The following is a 17,892-nucleotide window of genomic DNA, read 5'->3' as shown; positions in this document are numbered from 1 at the left end:
TGCGGAAAAGTTAGTTCATGCGTTCATGAACTCAAGGCTAGATTATTGTAATACTCTACTGGGTGGTTGCCCTGAACGCTTAATAAAGAAAGTCCAGTTGGACCAAAACGCGGCAGCTATAGTTCTCCCTGGAACCAGAAAGTATGACCGTATCAGCCCAGATCTGTCAACACTGCATTGGCTCCCTATTAAACACTGTATACATTTTAAAATATTGCTGACTACTTACACAGCAATACATGGTTTAGCTCCTCAGTACTTAAGCGAGCTCTTAACGCATTATAGTCCTTCACGTCTATTGCAATCTCAAAACTCTGGCCAGCTGATAATACCTAGAATATCAAAATCAACTGCAGGTGGTAGATCCTTTTCCTATTTAGCACCTAAACTTTGGAATAGTCTTCCTACCATTGTCCGGGAAGCAGACACACTCAGTCAGTTTAAATCTAGACTAAAAACGCATCTCTTTTACCTGGCATTCATATAGAACATTATACATTTATATTATTCAAATCAGTTAAATGATTATTAGGCTGCATAGATTAGGTCAGCTGGAACCGTGGAGACTTCCTATAACACCTGATGTACTTGTTACATCATAAGAAGAATGGCATCTACACTAATGTTATTCTTTCGGTTTATTCTAAGGTTTACTGAAGTCAGCCGGCTCCGGGCCGTATCCTGATCAGATGGTGGACCTGCGCCTGGACACATCCACAACACATCTCTGAAGTGCCAACCTTATCAGCCCTGTGAAGGCCTCATCGATACGACAGTCATTGGCACTGATCCTCAACAAACTCGTCTCCATATCGGCCTGATTACACCGACTTCCAACCAGATGGAACTGATAAATATTCTGAATGTTCTGATCCAATCTGACATCTGACCTGTAACGCTGCCTGAATCATAATCATACACTGTTCGTTTGTTGGCCAGAGGAGGACTGGTCCGCAACTGAGCCTGGTTTCACCCAAGGTTTTTTTCTCCATTCTGTCACCTGATGGAGTTTTGGTTCCTTGCCACTGTTGCCTTGGCTTTTGGCTTGCTTAGTTGTGGACATTTAATTATTCAACAATATTATTGATCTGCCTTACTTAAGGTGAACGATGACGTAATTTTCTTCTAGAAATAAACTTTGTTGTATTATTTTCATGTTATCACTGTGAAGCTTCTTTAATACAATCTGCATTGTAAAAAGCACTATATAAATAAAGGTGACTTGACTTGACATACATAACATTATCCTCCAGATAATGTTTTAAGGCACTGCTATTCCTTTGTGTTTACATTTGTGTGCTTTAAAATGCATAAAGACACTTCTGAATGGCTCAAAAGTGTAACGCTGAGAAGAAATGCATTTATCTGATTCAGTCTGCCAATCCTCCAAGACCGCTTTCCTCTCTCTGCGGAACTGGAAAGAATGCTCGAAGCTTGTGAAATGTGTCCTTCCAGAACAAAAGAGCTGTGAATCGATAACAATGGAGCTATAGATATGAGATGAGAAGATCTGGAGTGTGCTCTCTGATAGGCCACACACACCACGAAGGTCAGAATACATACATATAAACCATAGCTGTCTGAATGAGACTATTGTGCAATCTCTTTTTTTCTCTGATTAAGTCAATCATGCAGCTCTCGACACGTAAAAGGAGAAACTATAGCAAGTATTTGTTACTTTTCTTTAATTTCACAATATTTACTTTCTTAATACATGTTCCTGATCTTATTGTGCACAATTCATCTGTGCACATTATTCAAAACGATTGCCACATTCCTAGGAAATATTACATATCGCTCCACCAGCCTACATCAAGAATCCCTCTTATACTTATGAGCTGTGCAGCAACGGTAGATGACAACACAACAATGTGACCACAATTTCACTGTAACAAATGTGCCAAAAAATACTTATTTTATTTTATGTTCTTTTTGGCAGCCTCACATTGGTTTGAAAGGGAAGGGAACTTGAGTCAGTACATGATGAATATCAGTCCACAGCAGCAATGGCACTCAAAACTGTGTTGTATGCACATACGCAGATGCAAACATTTGTGTAAACAAACCTTAGTACTCAAGGGAGCAATATTCCCTGACTTTAAATGACATTAAAACAGATGTGATATTATTCAGCTAGCTGCTATTTACACGTCAACAGTAACTTTAACAAACCTCCTAAAGATTCTCTTCAAATCCCTGCTCTGCTATGACAGTAGTTTGCCTAAAAGAGAAAAACGACTGTGGAGGAAGGCAGTTTATGCTAATGATCGCTACTGTCCCTTGTGGCAGAGCTCAGAATGTGACTTGTAGTCACTTTGCATTAGGAATTGTGTTCTGACACAATCCGGCAAGCAACAATGCATGAAATTGAGCTTCTCTGGCTAGAAGCATTAACACTCATAAACTCGAAATTACCAAAACACACATAACTGCAGAAGACTCATTTTTGAATCATAATGTATCCAGCTACAATATACACCAGTTCTGTTCTAAAACCTAGTGAGCTGCTACCATTCAAAAGTTTGAGGGAATTAATACAATTAAGAATTTTATTCAGCAAGGACAAATGTGACCAATAAAGTAATTTACAATGTTACAAAAAAAAATCTGTTTCATATAAGAAATAAATTTAATCTGTTTCTTGAGCAGGAAACTAGCATATTAGAATGATGTCTGAAGGATTGTGTGACACTGATAACTGTGAAATCATGCTGAAAATCCAGCTTTGCATCACAGGAATAAATTACATTGTTTAATACATTCAAAAAGAAAACACTTATTTAAAATTGTAATGATATTTCACAATATTACTCTTTTTACTAGGGATGCACCGATACCACTTTTTCAAGAATGAGTCTGATAACGTTACATTTATTTTTGGAACTCGCTGATACAGTCACGGTTGGCTGAAGTGAATAGCTCACGACATAGGAAAGAAACTCAGAATCTTTAATTAGAAACTCGCAGGAATACAATGGGAAAACTAACACAACCAACTTAATACTCACGATGACCGACATTGAACTGAACCAAACAGCAAGTATTAATACACCAGGGAAATTAGCTAATTAAATGACAACAGGTGAATGAAATCAATGAACAAAACTAATCAAACAAACTGAGAAACCAGTTCAAGACAGACAAACTAAGAACAAAATAAACTGATGAAAACAAACTGAAAGTCCATAATCATGACAGATACAGAGGGCATGCTTATTGAATTTTAACAAATATATATTGGTCAGGGAAAACCAATTGATATTACAAACGATTTATCCACATCATTATTATTATTTATTTATGCATATGCCCTTGCAATCTTTAATCAAAAATATCAACCTCTCCTCCACCTCAACATGTGTGTTCTCTTCATGACGTGTGTCTCGGAGGAGGGTGAGGCTATATCCCTCCATAACTGACTGGAAACTGGCATTCAGATCTGCCTCCATATAGTTAGTAACGGCCAACTTCCTACGACCCAATCAATTGCTGAAGGATGAAATCAGAAATGAAATGATACAATGTGCCCAGTAGGAAGATACTCTGATCTCTCATAGATGTCTCTGGAGACATTTTAATCGTCCAAAATTGTGATATCGCACACCCCTAAAGAAATGTCATCAGTGTGAAGCAATTAACATGCTCTCACATCTAAAAGGAGACATATTTCAACCTCAATATTTCACTTTAGATTTCATCAATTACATATTCACTTACAGGAATTCGTGTAACCAGAGTTTGTGTAATTCAAATACAGTACTTGGGGGGAAATGAGGTCAACTCTGCATTCAATCACTAACTCTAAATACAAGCAATGATAGTAAAGCTTGACTTAGCAAACACTACTAAAAATCAATGCAACTAATCTAAGACAAGGCACTAATCAGTAGGATCTAGTCAGATTCTGATGGATTTCTCTGGTGTTCTTGGAGGAGCAGAGGGACAGATCAAGCTGCGTGGAGTAGCTTTTACTGTTTAGAGAGATAAAGCCATGATGATTCATCCTAAACCCAACCTGTCAGAGATACGCTTTCACATAGCAGCACAAGGGGTTTGATAAATAGAAATGGAGGTTATAAATTAAGACTGAACTTGACACTAAGCGAGACATGAGAACTCTAGATTAATTAAACAGACATATGGTTTGGTTGTGAAGAGAGAGTCAGCTAGACTTGAATCCAATTGCACCAACATTATCAGTAAGAATGTTACTCCACACCCTATTCTGTAGCTCAAAGCAAAGTGCTAGAAATGCGAAGGTCATGGGTTTTGAATCCCAGGAAATGCATAGTAAAATGAAAACCTTGAATGCAATGGTTTTGATAAAAAAAGTCTACCAAATGCAAACATGTAATTGTAAAAAAAAACTACCAACCCATCTTACAACACATTATCCATCCTTTAGATCTGTTCTGGCCATATCTACACTTTCATCTGGAAAATATGTGCACCAATGGTTGCTAACATGTCTAGCTTGTCCTGTTCTGTACAACCATTAGTTTGCAATCATCTCTTACATTGTATCAGATTGCATACATTCTTAAATGCATTGTGCAAAGTCTCAACCTTTGTCTGGTGAACAGCCAAAATCTATGTATCTATCCATTTCACAGGATTACTCAAATGTCAAGGTCTGAATCAGAGCATCAAACTTGTCATGTGTTCTGTTTTCACTAATCTCCTTGAAAAAATCAACCATTTCTACACTTTAAAGATTATTGGAGTATGTTATGCAAGAAAATACTATTTCAATCTTTCTACTTCAAAATGTAACGTTTAATTTACTTTTACCTGTCATTTCTTTGTAATTATTTGCAATATTTACAAATAATTTCTGAGCGAGAAATGTTCCTAAGAAAAACCCACAACAGATGTTTTTCAGTGAACTTGACTTTAATCGTTAATCAGACTCATTTCTACATTTCTGATGCTACCGTCTCAAAATGATTATGTAAACCCATTTATGTCCACAAAAAAGTTCTTCAGTTTTTTTTAAAACTGGCAATAAACTCACATTCAGGCCAGATTCTGGTATGAAACACCCACTTTACACAAACCAATGAAAGTAAAATGGGTTGTGATGCCATTTCTGTTGACACTAATGTCCAGTTCTACTGAATCTGTAAATTTCAGTAGAAACTATCAATATTAAATGAACTAGTCGTTGGCATCTGATTTCCTATCATCGAGCAAGCATATAAATGGGCAGCAAACTCACCTCATGTTCTCTCCTCTTCAGAAGATGAATACCTCATGAGATTCAACATGACATTCAATAGAGGGAGAAAGAAAAATATATCTCTGCCTGTGGCTGGCTAGAAAAATCAGGCCGATTTTAGAGCTTTAGGACACAATATAAAACAATAACCATACACTGGTTTTGTCAGTCAGGGCCAGAAAGAACGATAGGATTCAAGTGCAATGAACAACTGTTTATTCACAAAAGAATAGAAGTAGTAGGTTCAGAAGGAAGTCTCAGTCTCTGGCAGGACACTGGCAACGCAGGGACGCAGATGGGCAGACTCAGGCAATCCAGGCAGGAACAAAGGCGATCCGGGTAAACGATCAGGCAGGAGAAACTGGACGAGAGACACAAGTAAATCCAGAGAACCTCGACAACGATCTGACAAAGACAGGACAAATCCATCAATCCACACACAACCATACTCACAGCGCGAGGGCGAGACAGTGAATCCATGAACCGTGACAGTACCCCTCCTCCTAGGAGCGCCTCCTGGCGCTCCCAGAGGAACCTACCTGTTGATTGTAATCATCAATAAGGGAATGATCCAGGATGTCTCTAGCCGGAACCCAACTTCTCTCCTCCGGACCGTAACCTTCCCAGTCCACCAGGTACTGAAATCCGCGTCCCCTCCGTCTTGCGTCCAAAATACGACGAACCGAATAGACTGGTTCCCCATCTACGAGGCGCGGCGGCGGGGGGGGGGGGGGGGATGGGGGGGGGGGGCTGGGGAGTGCGGGGGGGGGGGGTTGGGGCAGGCGGATTAATACGAGAATGAAATACAGGTTTCATTTTGGACACATGGAAAACGGAATGAACCCTCCTGTATGCCGGAGGAAGTTTGAGGCGGACTGCCACAGGGCTAAGAATCTTTGTGACAGAGAACGGGCCAATACATTTGGGAGCTAGTTTATTACTGACGGAGCGGAGAGGAATGTTTTTAGAAGAAAGCCACACTTTTTGACCAACGACGTATTCGGGAGGCTTCAGTCGGTGGTGATCGGCCTGAGCCTTGGTGCGCGCTCCCACTAGGAGGAGAGTCTCACGGGCTCTTCTCCAAATGCGGCGGCACCTTTGGACGAAGGCGTGAGCAAAGGGGGCCGCGACTTCGGACTCCAGACCAGGAAAAATGGGTGGCTGGTAACCTATACTACACTGAAATGGAAGTCTTGCCACGAGCACAAACCGAGCAAGCCAAAACAAATTCCCGGATATCGCGAGCGATCACGGGCCACCAGAATCGTTGCTTAACCAAAAAACTGGTACGATTAACCCCTGGATGACAAGCCACATTGGAACCATGACCCCACCGTATAACGTCTGACCGGACCCCCTCCGGCACAAATAACCGACCCGGTGGACACTCGGGCAGAGGTGTTACTCCTTCTAAGGCCGTGCGGACCTTCGACTCGACCTCCCATGTGAGTGTAGAGACAAAGAGTCTCTCAGGAAGAATGCACTCGGGAGTAGCTGGGCGTTCGGATCGGTCAAAAATACGAGACAACGCATCGGGCTTGATGTTCTTAGAACCCGGACGGTACGATAGTAAAAAATCAAAACGACCGAAAAAAAGTGCCCACCGAGCTTGCCTGGAGTTCAGTCGTTTAGCGGATCTGATGTACTCAAGGTTCTTGTGATAGGTCCAAACGATAAAGGGTTCCCCCGCACCCTCTAACCAGTGGCGCCACTCCTCCAATGCTAATTTGACTGCCAACAACTCTCTGTTACCAATATCATAATTACTTTCGGCAGTCGATAAGTGATGAGAAAAAAACGCGCAAGGGTGCATCTTGTCGTCCGAGGGAGAACGCTGGGATAGAACTGCACCTACCCCCACCTCCGACGCATCAACCTCCACCACAAACTGACGTGAAGGATCAGGGGCTACGAGAATGGGAGCTGAAACGAAGCGGCTCTTGAGGTTGGTAAATGCCGCTTCAGCAGCATTAGACCACCTGAACGTCGTTCCGGTGGAGGTTAAGGCGGTCAGAGGAGCGGCTAGTTGGCTGAAATTACGAATGAAACGTCGGTAAAAATTGGCGAATCCCAGAAACCTCTGCAGGGCCTTGCGGGAATCTGGAATTGGCCAATCTACCACAGCCTTAACCTTGTCAGGATCCATGCGTATTCCCTCGGACGAGACGATGTACCCCAAAAATGGAACCGACTGTGCATGGAACGCGCACTTCTCCGCCTTGACAAAAAGCCCATTCTCTAACAGCCTCTGGAGTACTCGTCTGACGTGTTGAACGTGTTCCTGGAGAGACGAAGAAAATATCAATATGTCATCCAGGTAAACATAAATGAACTGATCGACCATGTCTTCACGTCATTGACGAGTGCTTGGAAGACGGCGGGGGAGTTGGACAGGCCGAACGACATAACCAAGTATTCAAAATGCCCCCTGGGGGTATTAAATGCCGTCTTCGACTCATCCCCCCTCCTTATCCGGACCAAATGGTAAGCGTTGCGCAGATCCAATTTAGTGAAAAGAGACGCTCCCTGCAATCGCTCGAAAGCTGAAGACATCAACGGTAAAGGATAAGTATTCTTTACCGTGATATTGTTCAGCCCCCGATAGTCAATACATGGTCGCAGAGAGCCATCCTTCTTACCCACAAAAAAAAAACCTGCGCCCGCGGGAGATGAAGAAGGACTGATGATCCCGGATGTCAGAGAATCAGAAATATATTTCTCCATGACCTCCCTCTCAGGTACGGAGAGCGAGTATAACTTGCCCTAGGCGGAGACGTACCTGGCATTAAATCTATAGCACAGTCATAGGGACGATGTGGAGGAAGAGAAGCAGCCCGAGACTTACTGAACACTTCCTTCAGGTCGAGATACTCCGGGGGCACGTTAGACAGATTCACCGACTCCTCCTGCAACAAAGAACCAGAGACAGACGGACACGCAGACACAAGACAAGAGGCATAACAATGACTACTCTAAACCGACACAGAATTCTGACCCCACTCGATCTTAGGTTGATGCCGTACTAGCCACGGATGACCCAAAACCACAGGTGCAAAGGAGAGTTAGTGAGTAAAAAGGAAGTTCTCTCGGTGTGGTTACCAGAGGTAATGATAGTAAGGACACCGGTCTCGTCAGTAATCCCAGGAAGTATCTGTCCGTTCAGGGCGTTAACGGTGATGCGGTGCTGGAGTCTAACGATGGGAATCTGGAGAAGTCTGGCCAGAGCATAGTCCATCAGATTGCCCTCCGCTCCAGAATCCACCAGGGCCTGGCAGGGGTGGGCCTGGTCTGCCCATTGCAGTCTTACCGGGAGGAGAGTCGCTGACGAGGATTTAATACCTGAAAGCCCACCCGACAGTAACCTCCGTTCTACTGTCGGGCTGGGTCTTTTACCGGACAGTTGACGAGAAAGTGTCCAGCCTTGCCACAATAAATGTACAAACCTCTAGCTCTCCGACATTCCTTCTCCTCCCGGGAAAGCCGAGCTCGACCAACCTGCATGGGTTCTTGATCGAATGAGTGACTGACCGTGTTCTCATCTCTGGCGCTGGTGAATTCAGGAAACTCCGGAACCAAACCCCGGCGTGAACGATTACCTCCTTGTTGAAGACGTGCGTTTTCGTTTTCATTTCGTTAAAAAGGCTCTACACAGATTGGGCTCACCCGCATATCTCTCAGGGGTAGGGATGCGCGGCTAGTGCAGATGGAAGTTCGGAGGGTCCTGGGCAACGGTCGGCGGGGGTGGCGCAGGGGACGCTCTCATTTGTTGGATTTGAGTGGTGAGCTCGGACACCTGCGTTACCAGTGCTTGCATGGCACGACCAGTAGCCGTTGCTTGTTCGTCTTGACGATCCATCCGTGCAGCACTGCTCGTGAGGAAATTCTGTAGCTCCGTTGTACTTGCTGAATCCATAGTGGTCAGATCGTTCTGTCAGTCAGGGCCAGAAAGAACGATAGGATTCAAGTGCAATGAACAACTGTTTATTCACAAAAGAATAGAAGTAGTAGGTTCAGAAGGAAGTCTCAGTCTCTGGCAGGACACTGGCAACGCAGGGACGCAGATGGGCAGACTCAGGCAATCCAGGCAGGAACAAAGGCGATCCGGGCAAACGATCAGGCAGGAGAAACTGGACGAGAGACACAGGTAAATCCAGAGAACCTCGACAACGATCTGACAAAAACAGGACAAACTCACACACAATAAATAGGGTGCCGTGATGAGAAACAGCTGACGCTGATCCGCTCATCCGCTCGTCAGCCTCAATCACAAGCCACGCCTATCAATCCACACACAACCATACTCAAAGCGCGAGGGCGAGACAGTGAATCCATGAACCGTGACAGGTTTCTTTTGAATAATCATACAAATCTAATCTAAAGAACTAGAAACCAAAAAGAAAAAGTTAAGACTTACCCGAGTTACATCAAACAGCATGAATTTATTTCCCCTAATAAATCATTCCTATGAAATTAGCTATGGTACATTAAACTTGCCTGTCTCAACTATGTTGATATATGAACTGAAATTAATTTACACTATATTTACATAAGGTTTCCATTTATATGGAAATTTTTTCTGATATTTTAGACCCACCAACAATTTTGTAGAAGCATCCACTACCCAGTAAATCTATTTGATCTTCACAATATTTCCTGGATGTTGCCGAACAACATAAGACTAACTATAATCCTTGAAATTCATAATATCATTACAAACTTCCACTGGCACAGTAGGAAAGAAAAACAAAAGGAAAAGAAAAGCAATCCAACCCAACTCTTCTGGACTGTATACTGTATAGTAAATCTCGAGCTGCATGATTTGTATATCATCACAAAATGTAAACACTATTACCGCACAGCTCTGTATATAAAGTTGGATATTTATTACACCCAACTTTATCCGCATACACACAGTACACTTACATAAAACAATATATTCTTTATAGCAAATACATACTGCTTGATTGCTTGTATAATTGCAAAATATAAGCTATTTTATTGCCCAGCTATAACCTAAGATATTATAAACATCAACATTATGATTTTCTATAAAGCTGATTTGAAGTAATGTGAAAAGCACTAAACAAATAAATTTAACTTGACACTATAACGTCTAGAAAACCGAACCAAAACATAATTTACCTTTGGGATGCCAGGGGTCTGTAAATTCATATTTCCCCAGTCCGACCGTTCTCAGCATCTGCAGGCCATTGCTGGTATTTTCCTGCTGGCCATTCGTCAGAGGTCCGTTGGTGGGCAGCATGGAGGAGGTCATGGCGGCGGATTGCACCATGGGGTGGGTCAGGTGACCGTTGCCCACCACCGTGTGGACGGGATGGGCAACATGGCAGACGCTGGGCATTGGGGGAAGGCCGCCGACAGCGAGGGATTGGCTATGGACGTTGAGGACCATGCTGGCCATCGACTGTGAAGGCTGCTGCGGGAGCTGGTAGTGTGCGGGTAACTGAAGGTGAGGAGTGTGGAGCGCTGGGGTCACGCCGATAATCGGGGCTTGAACAGTCACAGATTGGCTGTAAGCTGGTGGCTGCTGCAGCTCGTACGTGTGCGCCAAGAGTCCAGCCTGGCTGACAGTGGCAGCAACTTGAGGCGGCCATAGAGGAGCTGCAGAGAACGAAAAAACGCACATTTAAAGTAGGGGTGTGCGATATGACCATATAAGATTTTGAAAAAGTCTATCAGTCTAAGCTATCAGTTGCAGTTCAATTGCTGATTTTTTATTGTTACCATTTTTGATTATCATCTCTATCGTGGTTAAGCTCAGGTAACATAGCAATTATTAGTCATCATGAAGGTTTACTATTTGTATGTGTTATTAAAAATGGGCAACAAAATTTCTCTCTGGATAAATTAGATCGGTCGTGGCCCGTGTCTCATCTGGTTCCCCGTTAATGGGAACATTGCCCAGCAAACATTGCCCAAAAAGTTGCCCTGTGTATCATCACCTTAAGTCTTCTGCTCCATATGTAGACCACTTTATTATTATGAGTATTATAAAAAAATATATATATACAGCTGTATACACAGTACATAATGCACACATCTGTACATAAGTCTTCTGTTCCAGATGTTTACCACTTTATTATTATTATTTTATTTTCTTTCTAAATCTTAAATGTTTAAATGTTCAGGTAACACTTAGTTAACTTAGTTAGACACACGTCCTCTTCCTGGCAGATTTGTAACATCTTTAGTTGATTGGAACTTCTTAATTATTGCCCTGATGGTCAAAATGGGGATTTTCAATTATTTCGCCATTTTTTTACAGCCACTTTCTATTTTTTGAAGCTCAACAATCTTTTGATTAACATCAAAACTTGTGTTTCCTCATATTTAAACTCCTGTGAAATAAGAAGTCATAGCTAGACAATTTAATATTCCTAATCACCCCGGTGTGCTAAAAAAAAGGTAAATTTTAATGGGAATATACTTCAGATATATTTTACTCGTAAACAATTCTAGGGTTGCCAACGGTTTTGTAGAAAAATATTTATTTCATGATGTGAATTTTTTTAATGAAAGATCAAAAGGATAAACAATGCAGATTTATTTTTTTACAGGCATTTTTGATCATATTTAACAGGGGTCCCATTAATTCTGACCACCACTGTATGCATGTATGTATGTATGTATGTATGTATGTATGTATGTATGTATGTATGTATGTACCAGGCTTGTGCACAATTCGGAATTGAATTGAGAATGACTCCTAAATTCCAATTCAATTCTTGAATTTGAATTGAATTTGAATTGATGTCAAAACAGGATCTAGAATTACAATTCGAATTTGAATTAAAGGAAGCAGAATTGCAATTCAAAACAAATTCTAAGAAATGCATATAGATATTTTAAGTGAAGTGTTTAACAATGAAGCTTTACAGTATATGTCAGATATGATTGCATTACATATTATATAAATGATATTAGTTTGAACTACTTGTACAGATTACATTAACAGGAAATATTTTCGCCCAGCAATGAATGTTAAAAGCTCTAGTCACAGAACAAATAATTAAGTTTGATTTATTGTAATTGTAATTTTGTGGAACATGATAGAACATGCCTCAGGACATGATAGAACATGACTCCCAGAATTACTTTAGTAAATCTTTAGAAGAAAAAAAAAACAATTGTAGGTGGACATTTGTATATATATATATATATATATATATATATATATATATATATATATATATATATATATATATATATATATATATTAGAACACAATGTATGCAGGGTTGAGGAGTGAGTTAACTGTAATGAAATTATGTTATTGAATTACAAAATGAATGTAATTGTATTTAGTTGTATTACTGAGGTAAAATGTGTAATTTAATTAGTTACTAATCAAATTAAAAGGAAATTGATTTACATTGATAAAGTAATCCAAATAAAATAATCCAAACCACATTTATAATGGGTAACAATACTCGGTTACTAACGTAACCTCGGTTCTCTTACGAGAGGTTCTCTCGTATTGCGTAAGTTTAGCTTACGCTACGGGAAAGATTCATCTTCTCGAGATATTGAAGCCAAAAAATTATCCTTAATTTTGTATTCATTGTCAACGCAGTGCAGCAGCTAGCAGACCTAGAGCAGGCCATCTCGCGTGCTCATTGGCTGCCCTGCGGGCAACTGCTGCAGCCTACCAGTGAGCCCGGCGTGACGTCACGCCCAATGAAGGGCGCCCGCGCCTTCATAGCGTCACAGCCCGCCAGAATGGGCTGACTCTCCTGGTTTTTCGTCGACTGAAGCGAAGTCGCTCGTGGCGCGAGCACGGCCGGTTACGCAATACTCGTTCCCTCTCTAGAGAGAACCGAGGTTACGTTAGTAACCGAGTATCGTTCTCTTATGAGAGGTTCTCTCGTATTGCGTAAGTTTAGCTTACGCTACGGGAACACTTTGTCAACGCCGTGTGCGCCAAGCATCCACCATGAGACCCCGAACTTTCAGGGGAACCCCATAAGTGGAAAAAATAAGTTGGCCAGCCACGCGGGCCATCACTTGTACATAAGCACACATAGGGAATACAGAGCAGTGCGCCGGTCTGTATAGGCACATGGCACATACCCTACTAGTGCAGCTCAACCAGGAGAGCTGAGTAACGTGAGAGTGATCTGAGCTGGAAGATCTGGGCAGAATACACCTCTACTTCAAACTGACAAAGTTTAACCTGCAATGCAGGAACTTCTAGGTTATAAAACCTGACTAAGGTAGACGGAGAGCTCCAGCCCGCCGCTACACATATGTCATGGATAGAAATCCCACTGGACCACGCCCACGACGAGGCCACGCCTCTCATGGAATGAGCCCTGATACCCAGAGGGCATTGCAGACCTTTTGACACGTAAGCAGCTGCTATAGCGTCCACTATCCATATGGACAGGCTCTGTTTCGAGGAGGCGAGACCCTTGGTGCGCCCACCAAACAAAACAAAAAGCTGTTCTGAACGCCTGAAGGAGGCAGAGCGCGTAATGTAAAATCTCAGCGCCCTGACAGGGCAGTGCCCACTACACTGAAGTAGTGGGCACAGGACCTACATGTGACACAGATGATGCCCGTCTGGGTCATGCAGAGAGCTCGAGAGGGCTCTGCATGACCTGCGAAACGGGGGTCGCGAGGGCGGGGAAACTCTCTTGTAACGTAAAGAGAGCTAGCCGTGCGGCGCTGTGGTTAAAGACTCCGTTTCGAGCCCGCAGGGTCGACATCGGAAGTTCCTCGCAGTGCTCGCATCCTCCATCGAGAGGGCGAGTCTGCGCGTTCCTGGCCCAGGCAGAGAGCGCAGATGGGCGGTCTTCAACGCTGAGCGGCTCTGCACGAGCCATAGGAAGTGCGAGACATCTTGAAAAAGACGTCTCGCTGCTCTTTTAGGAAGTGTAGAACACAGAATACAGAGATAAAAGGATATGTCGCCGTTTTTTCATTTCATGTTGTTTTATATTTTATTTGTTCATTATTTATTCTGTTGGATTTTAGTTGGACTTAGTCAGAACTGTTTCAAAAATAGTGATCTGCATGATGCCTGCTGCCTTGCTCAGTGATGTTGAATTTAAATGGCAAGTAAAATAAAGACATGTTATGTTACATTGGTGATGTAATTGAGTTGTCTGGAAGGGACTAAATAACAACGTATTTTTATCAGCTGAAATGCAGAATACAAATGTTTTTATTAAGTTAAATGGACATTATATAACAGTTTCAGGTTATGTTTTAGTGTTGGTAACATGTCCCACATCGTCCCACATTTGGTTTGTTTGATGGTGGTCACCCTATGTGTGACTGTAGAATTTCTTTGAATTGCCATGAATATAATTCCACTTCCTGTCATTCAAATTCAAATTCAAATTCAACTTCCTGTGGGGCGGAGTCAATTCAATTCAAATTCCAATTCATGAATAGAATGGAGGCCAATTCTGAAATTCTGAATTTTGCACAAGCTCACCAAGATACCAAGAATGTACCAAGAGCTCCTGAAAAAGAAAAAAAAACACAACAAATTCCTTGTGTTAGTGCACACTTGGTGAATAAAGCTCATTCTGACCCTGAAAAACTAACCTGCAAAAAAAAAAAAAGTGATAAGATCGTGATATTTTTGCCATATCAGTAACCCCTTTGAAGCCACTTCGAGCAATCAATCCATCCATAATGGAAAGACAATGAACAAGAGGTGTTATTGTAGAGCTGGTGCCTTTGCTTTCATCTTTTTACCTGCAATATCTTTCTCCCTCATCTGTTTTGCAGGCGGCTCGTCCGTGTCCCAGGGCGTGGACTGGTTAATGGGTGTTTGTCCCCACAGGACGCTATTAGCCAGGACCTGGCCCTGAGTCTGCGTGTCTGCCAACGGGTGCCCAGTGACCTGTTTCAACGAGAAGAACGTCTTGGGTAAACAGAACAGCCTTTAATTACTATGTCTACGTTTCCAATTACAGCCCATTTGCCAGACACTGGTACATCATTTTGCTTTGTTAATATTCCATTCCATTCGCTCTTTTAATTACGCCGCTGTTCTAGATTAGAGCCATCAATAATGCAGGAAAATCCAAGGTCGGCCCCCAGCAATTTGACTGGGTGCAAGAAAGCGAGATCTATACAGAGAACATTTTACTAATTAATTCTTATCTGCCTCGCACTGACTGTAAATCAAAGGGAAGGTAAGAAGTTTTGTGGGATCAAGGGGGACTTTTAATCACTTTGCTGAAAATAGGTACTAAAGTTGAATAGAAATGGACACGCAGAACTGTCGCTTATATACTGTTTGTGTGTGTGTGTGTGTATATATATATATATATATATATATATATATATAAAAATATATATATATATAAATATATATATATATATATATATATATATAATATAAATAACATTTTTAATAGACTGTTTTGCACACTATTTGTATGTGCCAGGAACTAGACACTTCTTTTTGTAGAACACAGTCTTTATTTCATATCTATCTTTTGTGTCTTTAAAGGATGGATCTATACCACTGTCAGAACTCGCTCTTCCAAGTTGGAGAAAATAAAAATTGACTAAAAATAGAAAAAAAGTCCTAAATGTCTTGATTTTATGCCACTTTTTTCATGTGCATTTCAAAACTGTTAATAAAAAGAAAACATAAAAAGATGCCTCCTTAGCATCAAGTGTAGGCGTTGAGTTTGTCAATGTGTTTTTCATTGCCAAGCCTGAAAAAAATTGTTTCTTTAAAATATAAAACATTTATTTAGAGATTTCTTCGACAGAGCAACACTGAATTATCCACATTCCTCATGCCGTTGCTAAAATGTTTTAAATTTCATCCAGAGTTCAACAAACAAAATGAGCAAAAGTATAAATCACTTCAAACTCTAAACAGAGCAAACATAAGATCACATACTGTACAAGTCAGTAACAAACTTCACATGTCTGTGACAGCACAAAGATAACATTTTTGTTTGTTACAGATGCATTTTCACATGTCTGGTTTTAATTTGACCTTTTCTTTAACTGGCATTTATTCAATGCCCTATTAAATTGCAATTATGTGGAAAACAAATAAATGTAGTAAGTAAGTAAGTAACGTGTCTGGTCAGACAGGTCAATTTAGCTCGAAAGGAATTATCAATGAATTTATAGGGAATCTTAAAAGAATCAGTTATACGGCCGAGCCGTAACTATAACCTCTGCAGCGGATTTAAATAAATATCCAAACTATAGTGAAACACTATTTATTAGCAAGGTAACTTAGATCAGCAGTTTAAGACATTATATCTGCAAGCACATAACACAAGACAATTATCTTTAAAATATAAACAAGACTTTATTGATTATTCTAAAACATAAAACTAATATCTAACACAAACCCACGCACACACACACATTCATACGAGTTGCAGAAAGAAAGAGAGTGAGGAAAGAAAATGAGTTCAAGAGTGAGATAGTGAAATCCCAAGTTTCTATATGCACTTATAAGACATGACCTGAACGAACCATCAATCATTAATTTAACCCTTCTATCGCTTCTTAGGCGGGGTTATTAAATGTTATATCAAAGCACCAGTTCAGTTAAGAGTCTGGAGGCTACTTGCTTGTCTTTGCGTTCCTTTTGGGATTCCTTTTGTCGGGGTAAAAGGGTGTTTCCGGGGCTCGTTGACTGGCTGGTGGTCTCCTCGTCCTCGTGCCTGGATAGATGTCTCGGGCGGCCAATCACGTGGTGTGTTGGCGATGGATGAAAAGGTCTTTGAAGTTGGAAAGCGGGCTTTGCAGTCGAAACGTTTAAACGAAACTTTGCAGCAAAACTTAACTTAGAATCGAGACTCTTAACGGAAAAGAAAGATAAAGCTAAGAACAGAAAGAAAAATGAGACGAGAGTAGTTATAGATGGCTTTAATGAAGCTGTTTAACCCATGGATGTTCTTCTGATCTTGTTTGGGTTCTTTTGTCTGCTGGTCTACATGGTTACTCGTCTGTCTGGTTCGTCATGGCTTCTCCATGACTTCTGTAAATCTGCTCTAGTGAACAAATTCACAAACCAAACCTCCATTCCATTAAAAAAAACTCCACTGGCTTTTTCGGGTCCTAAGATTTTAAACTCAGCTGTTTGTTCAGCCTCTTAGATGAGTTCTGACCAATTAGGCACTGTCTTTATTTTAGAGGTGGCATTCTATTCACCTCTCATCGTAAATCATGCGTTATCTGTGATCTCCTTACTCTCCAGCTCTAGCAGAGAGTTCGGAGGGAACAGTTTAGACATTATTCTTATTATAAGAACACGGAACAGTTTACACAGATTTCAATCAAGCCATCTTCTGAATTAAGAACGATCGTACTGATAGGAAAAAAGACACACTTTTATTCAAACATCTAATAGTTATAACAATTACATGACTTGTATGTGATCTAAGAATAATAGACAGATACAGAGGTTGTAGATACAATATAGGATTATGTAGTTGAACAATGTTTGATTAGAAGTCCGTCAATAATTGTTTTGGGATGATTTTATGTATTTTTAAAGTCTCAGTCTCTGTGGTTTTAAGAGATTTCAAACATTGGGTCGTTCAGAAGGGGAGGTCTGTTTTCAATTCTGTCTTGGGATCAAACAACCTCTGCCGTTATCTTGGTGGGTTCTGAGCCGTGCCATCTCTGAACCAATCAGTATTTTCCAAACTATCTAA

General features: G+C 41.2%; 1 protein-coding gene across 1 annotated transcript in view; it reads right to left on the bottom strand.

Annotated features, from left to right (window-relative positions):
- LOC143740068 (kelch-like protein 29) overlaps positions 1-17,892 on the bottom strand; it is a 462,524-nt gene that overhangs the window by 239,332 nt on the left and 205,300 nt on the right. The window contains exons 4-5 of the mRNA XM_077232146.1: positions 14,948-15,095; positions 10,361-10,840 (exon numbers count right to left, since the gene is read on the bottom strand). Of these exons, the coding sequence (XP_077088261.1) occupies positions 10,361-10,840; positions 14,948-15,095 (628 nt within the window). The remainder of the gene's footprint in view (positions 1-10,360; positions 10,841-14,947; positions 15,096-17,892) is intronic.

The sequence above is a fragment of the Siphateles boraxobius genome, unplaced genomic scaffold (genome assembly GCF_051911475.1).
Source record: "Siphateles boraxobius isolate OS27281-9 unplaced genomic scaffold, OSU_SipBor_1 164, whole genome shotgun sequence".
In the NCBI taxonomy this organism is placed as follows: Eukaryota; Metazoa; Chordata; class Actinopteri; order Cypriniformes; family Leuciscidae; genus Siphateles; species Siphateles boraxobius.
The sequence above is the reverse complement of the archived record's forward strand: the minus strand, read 5'-3'. Positions and strand labels throughout refer to the sequence as shown.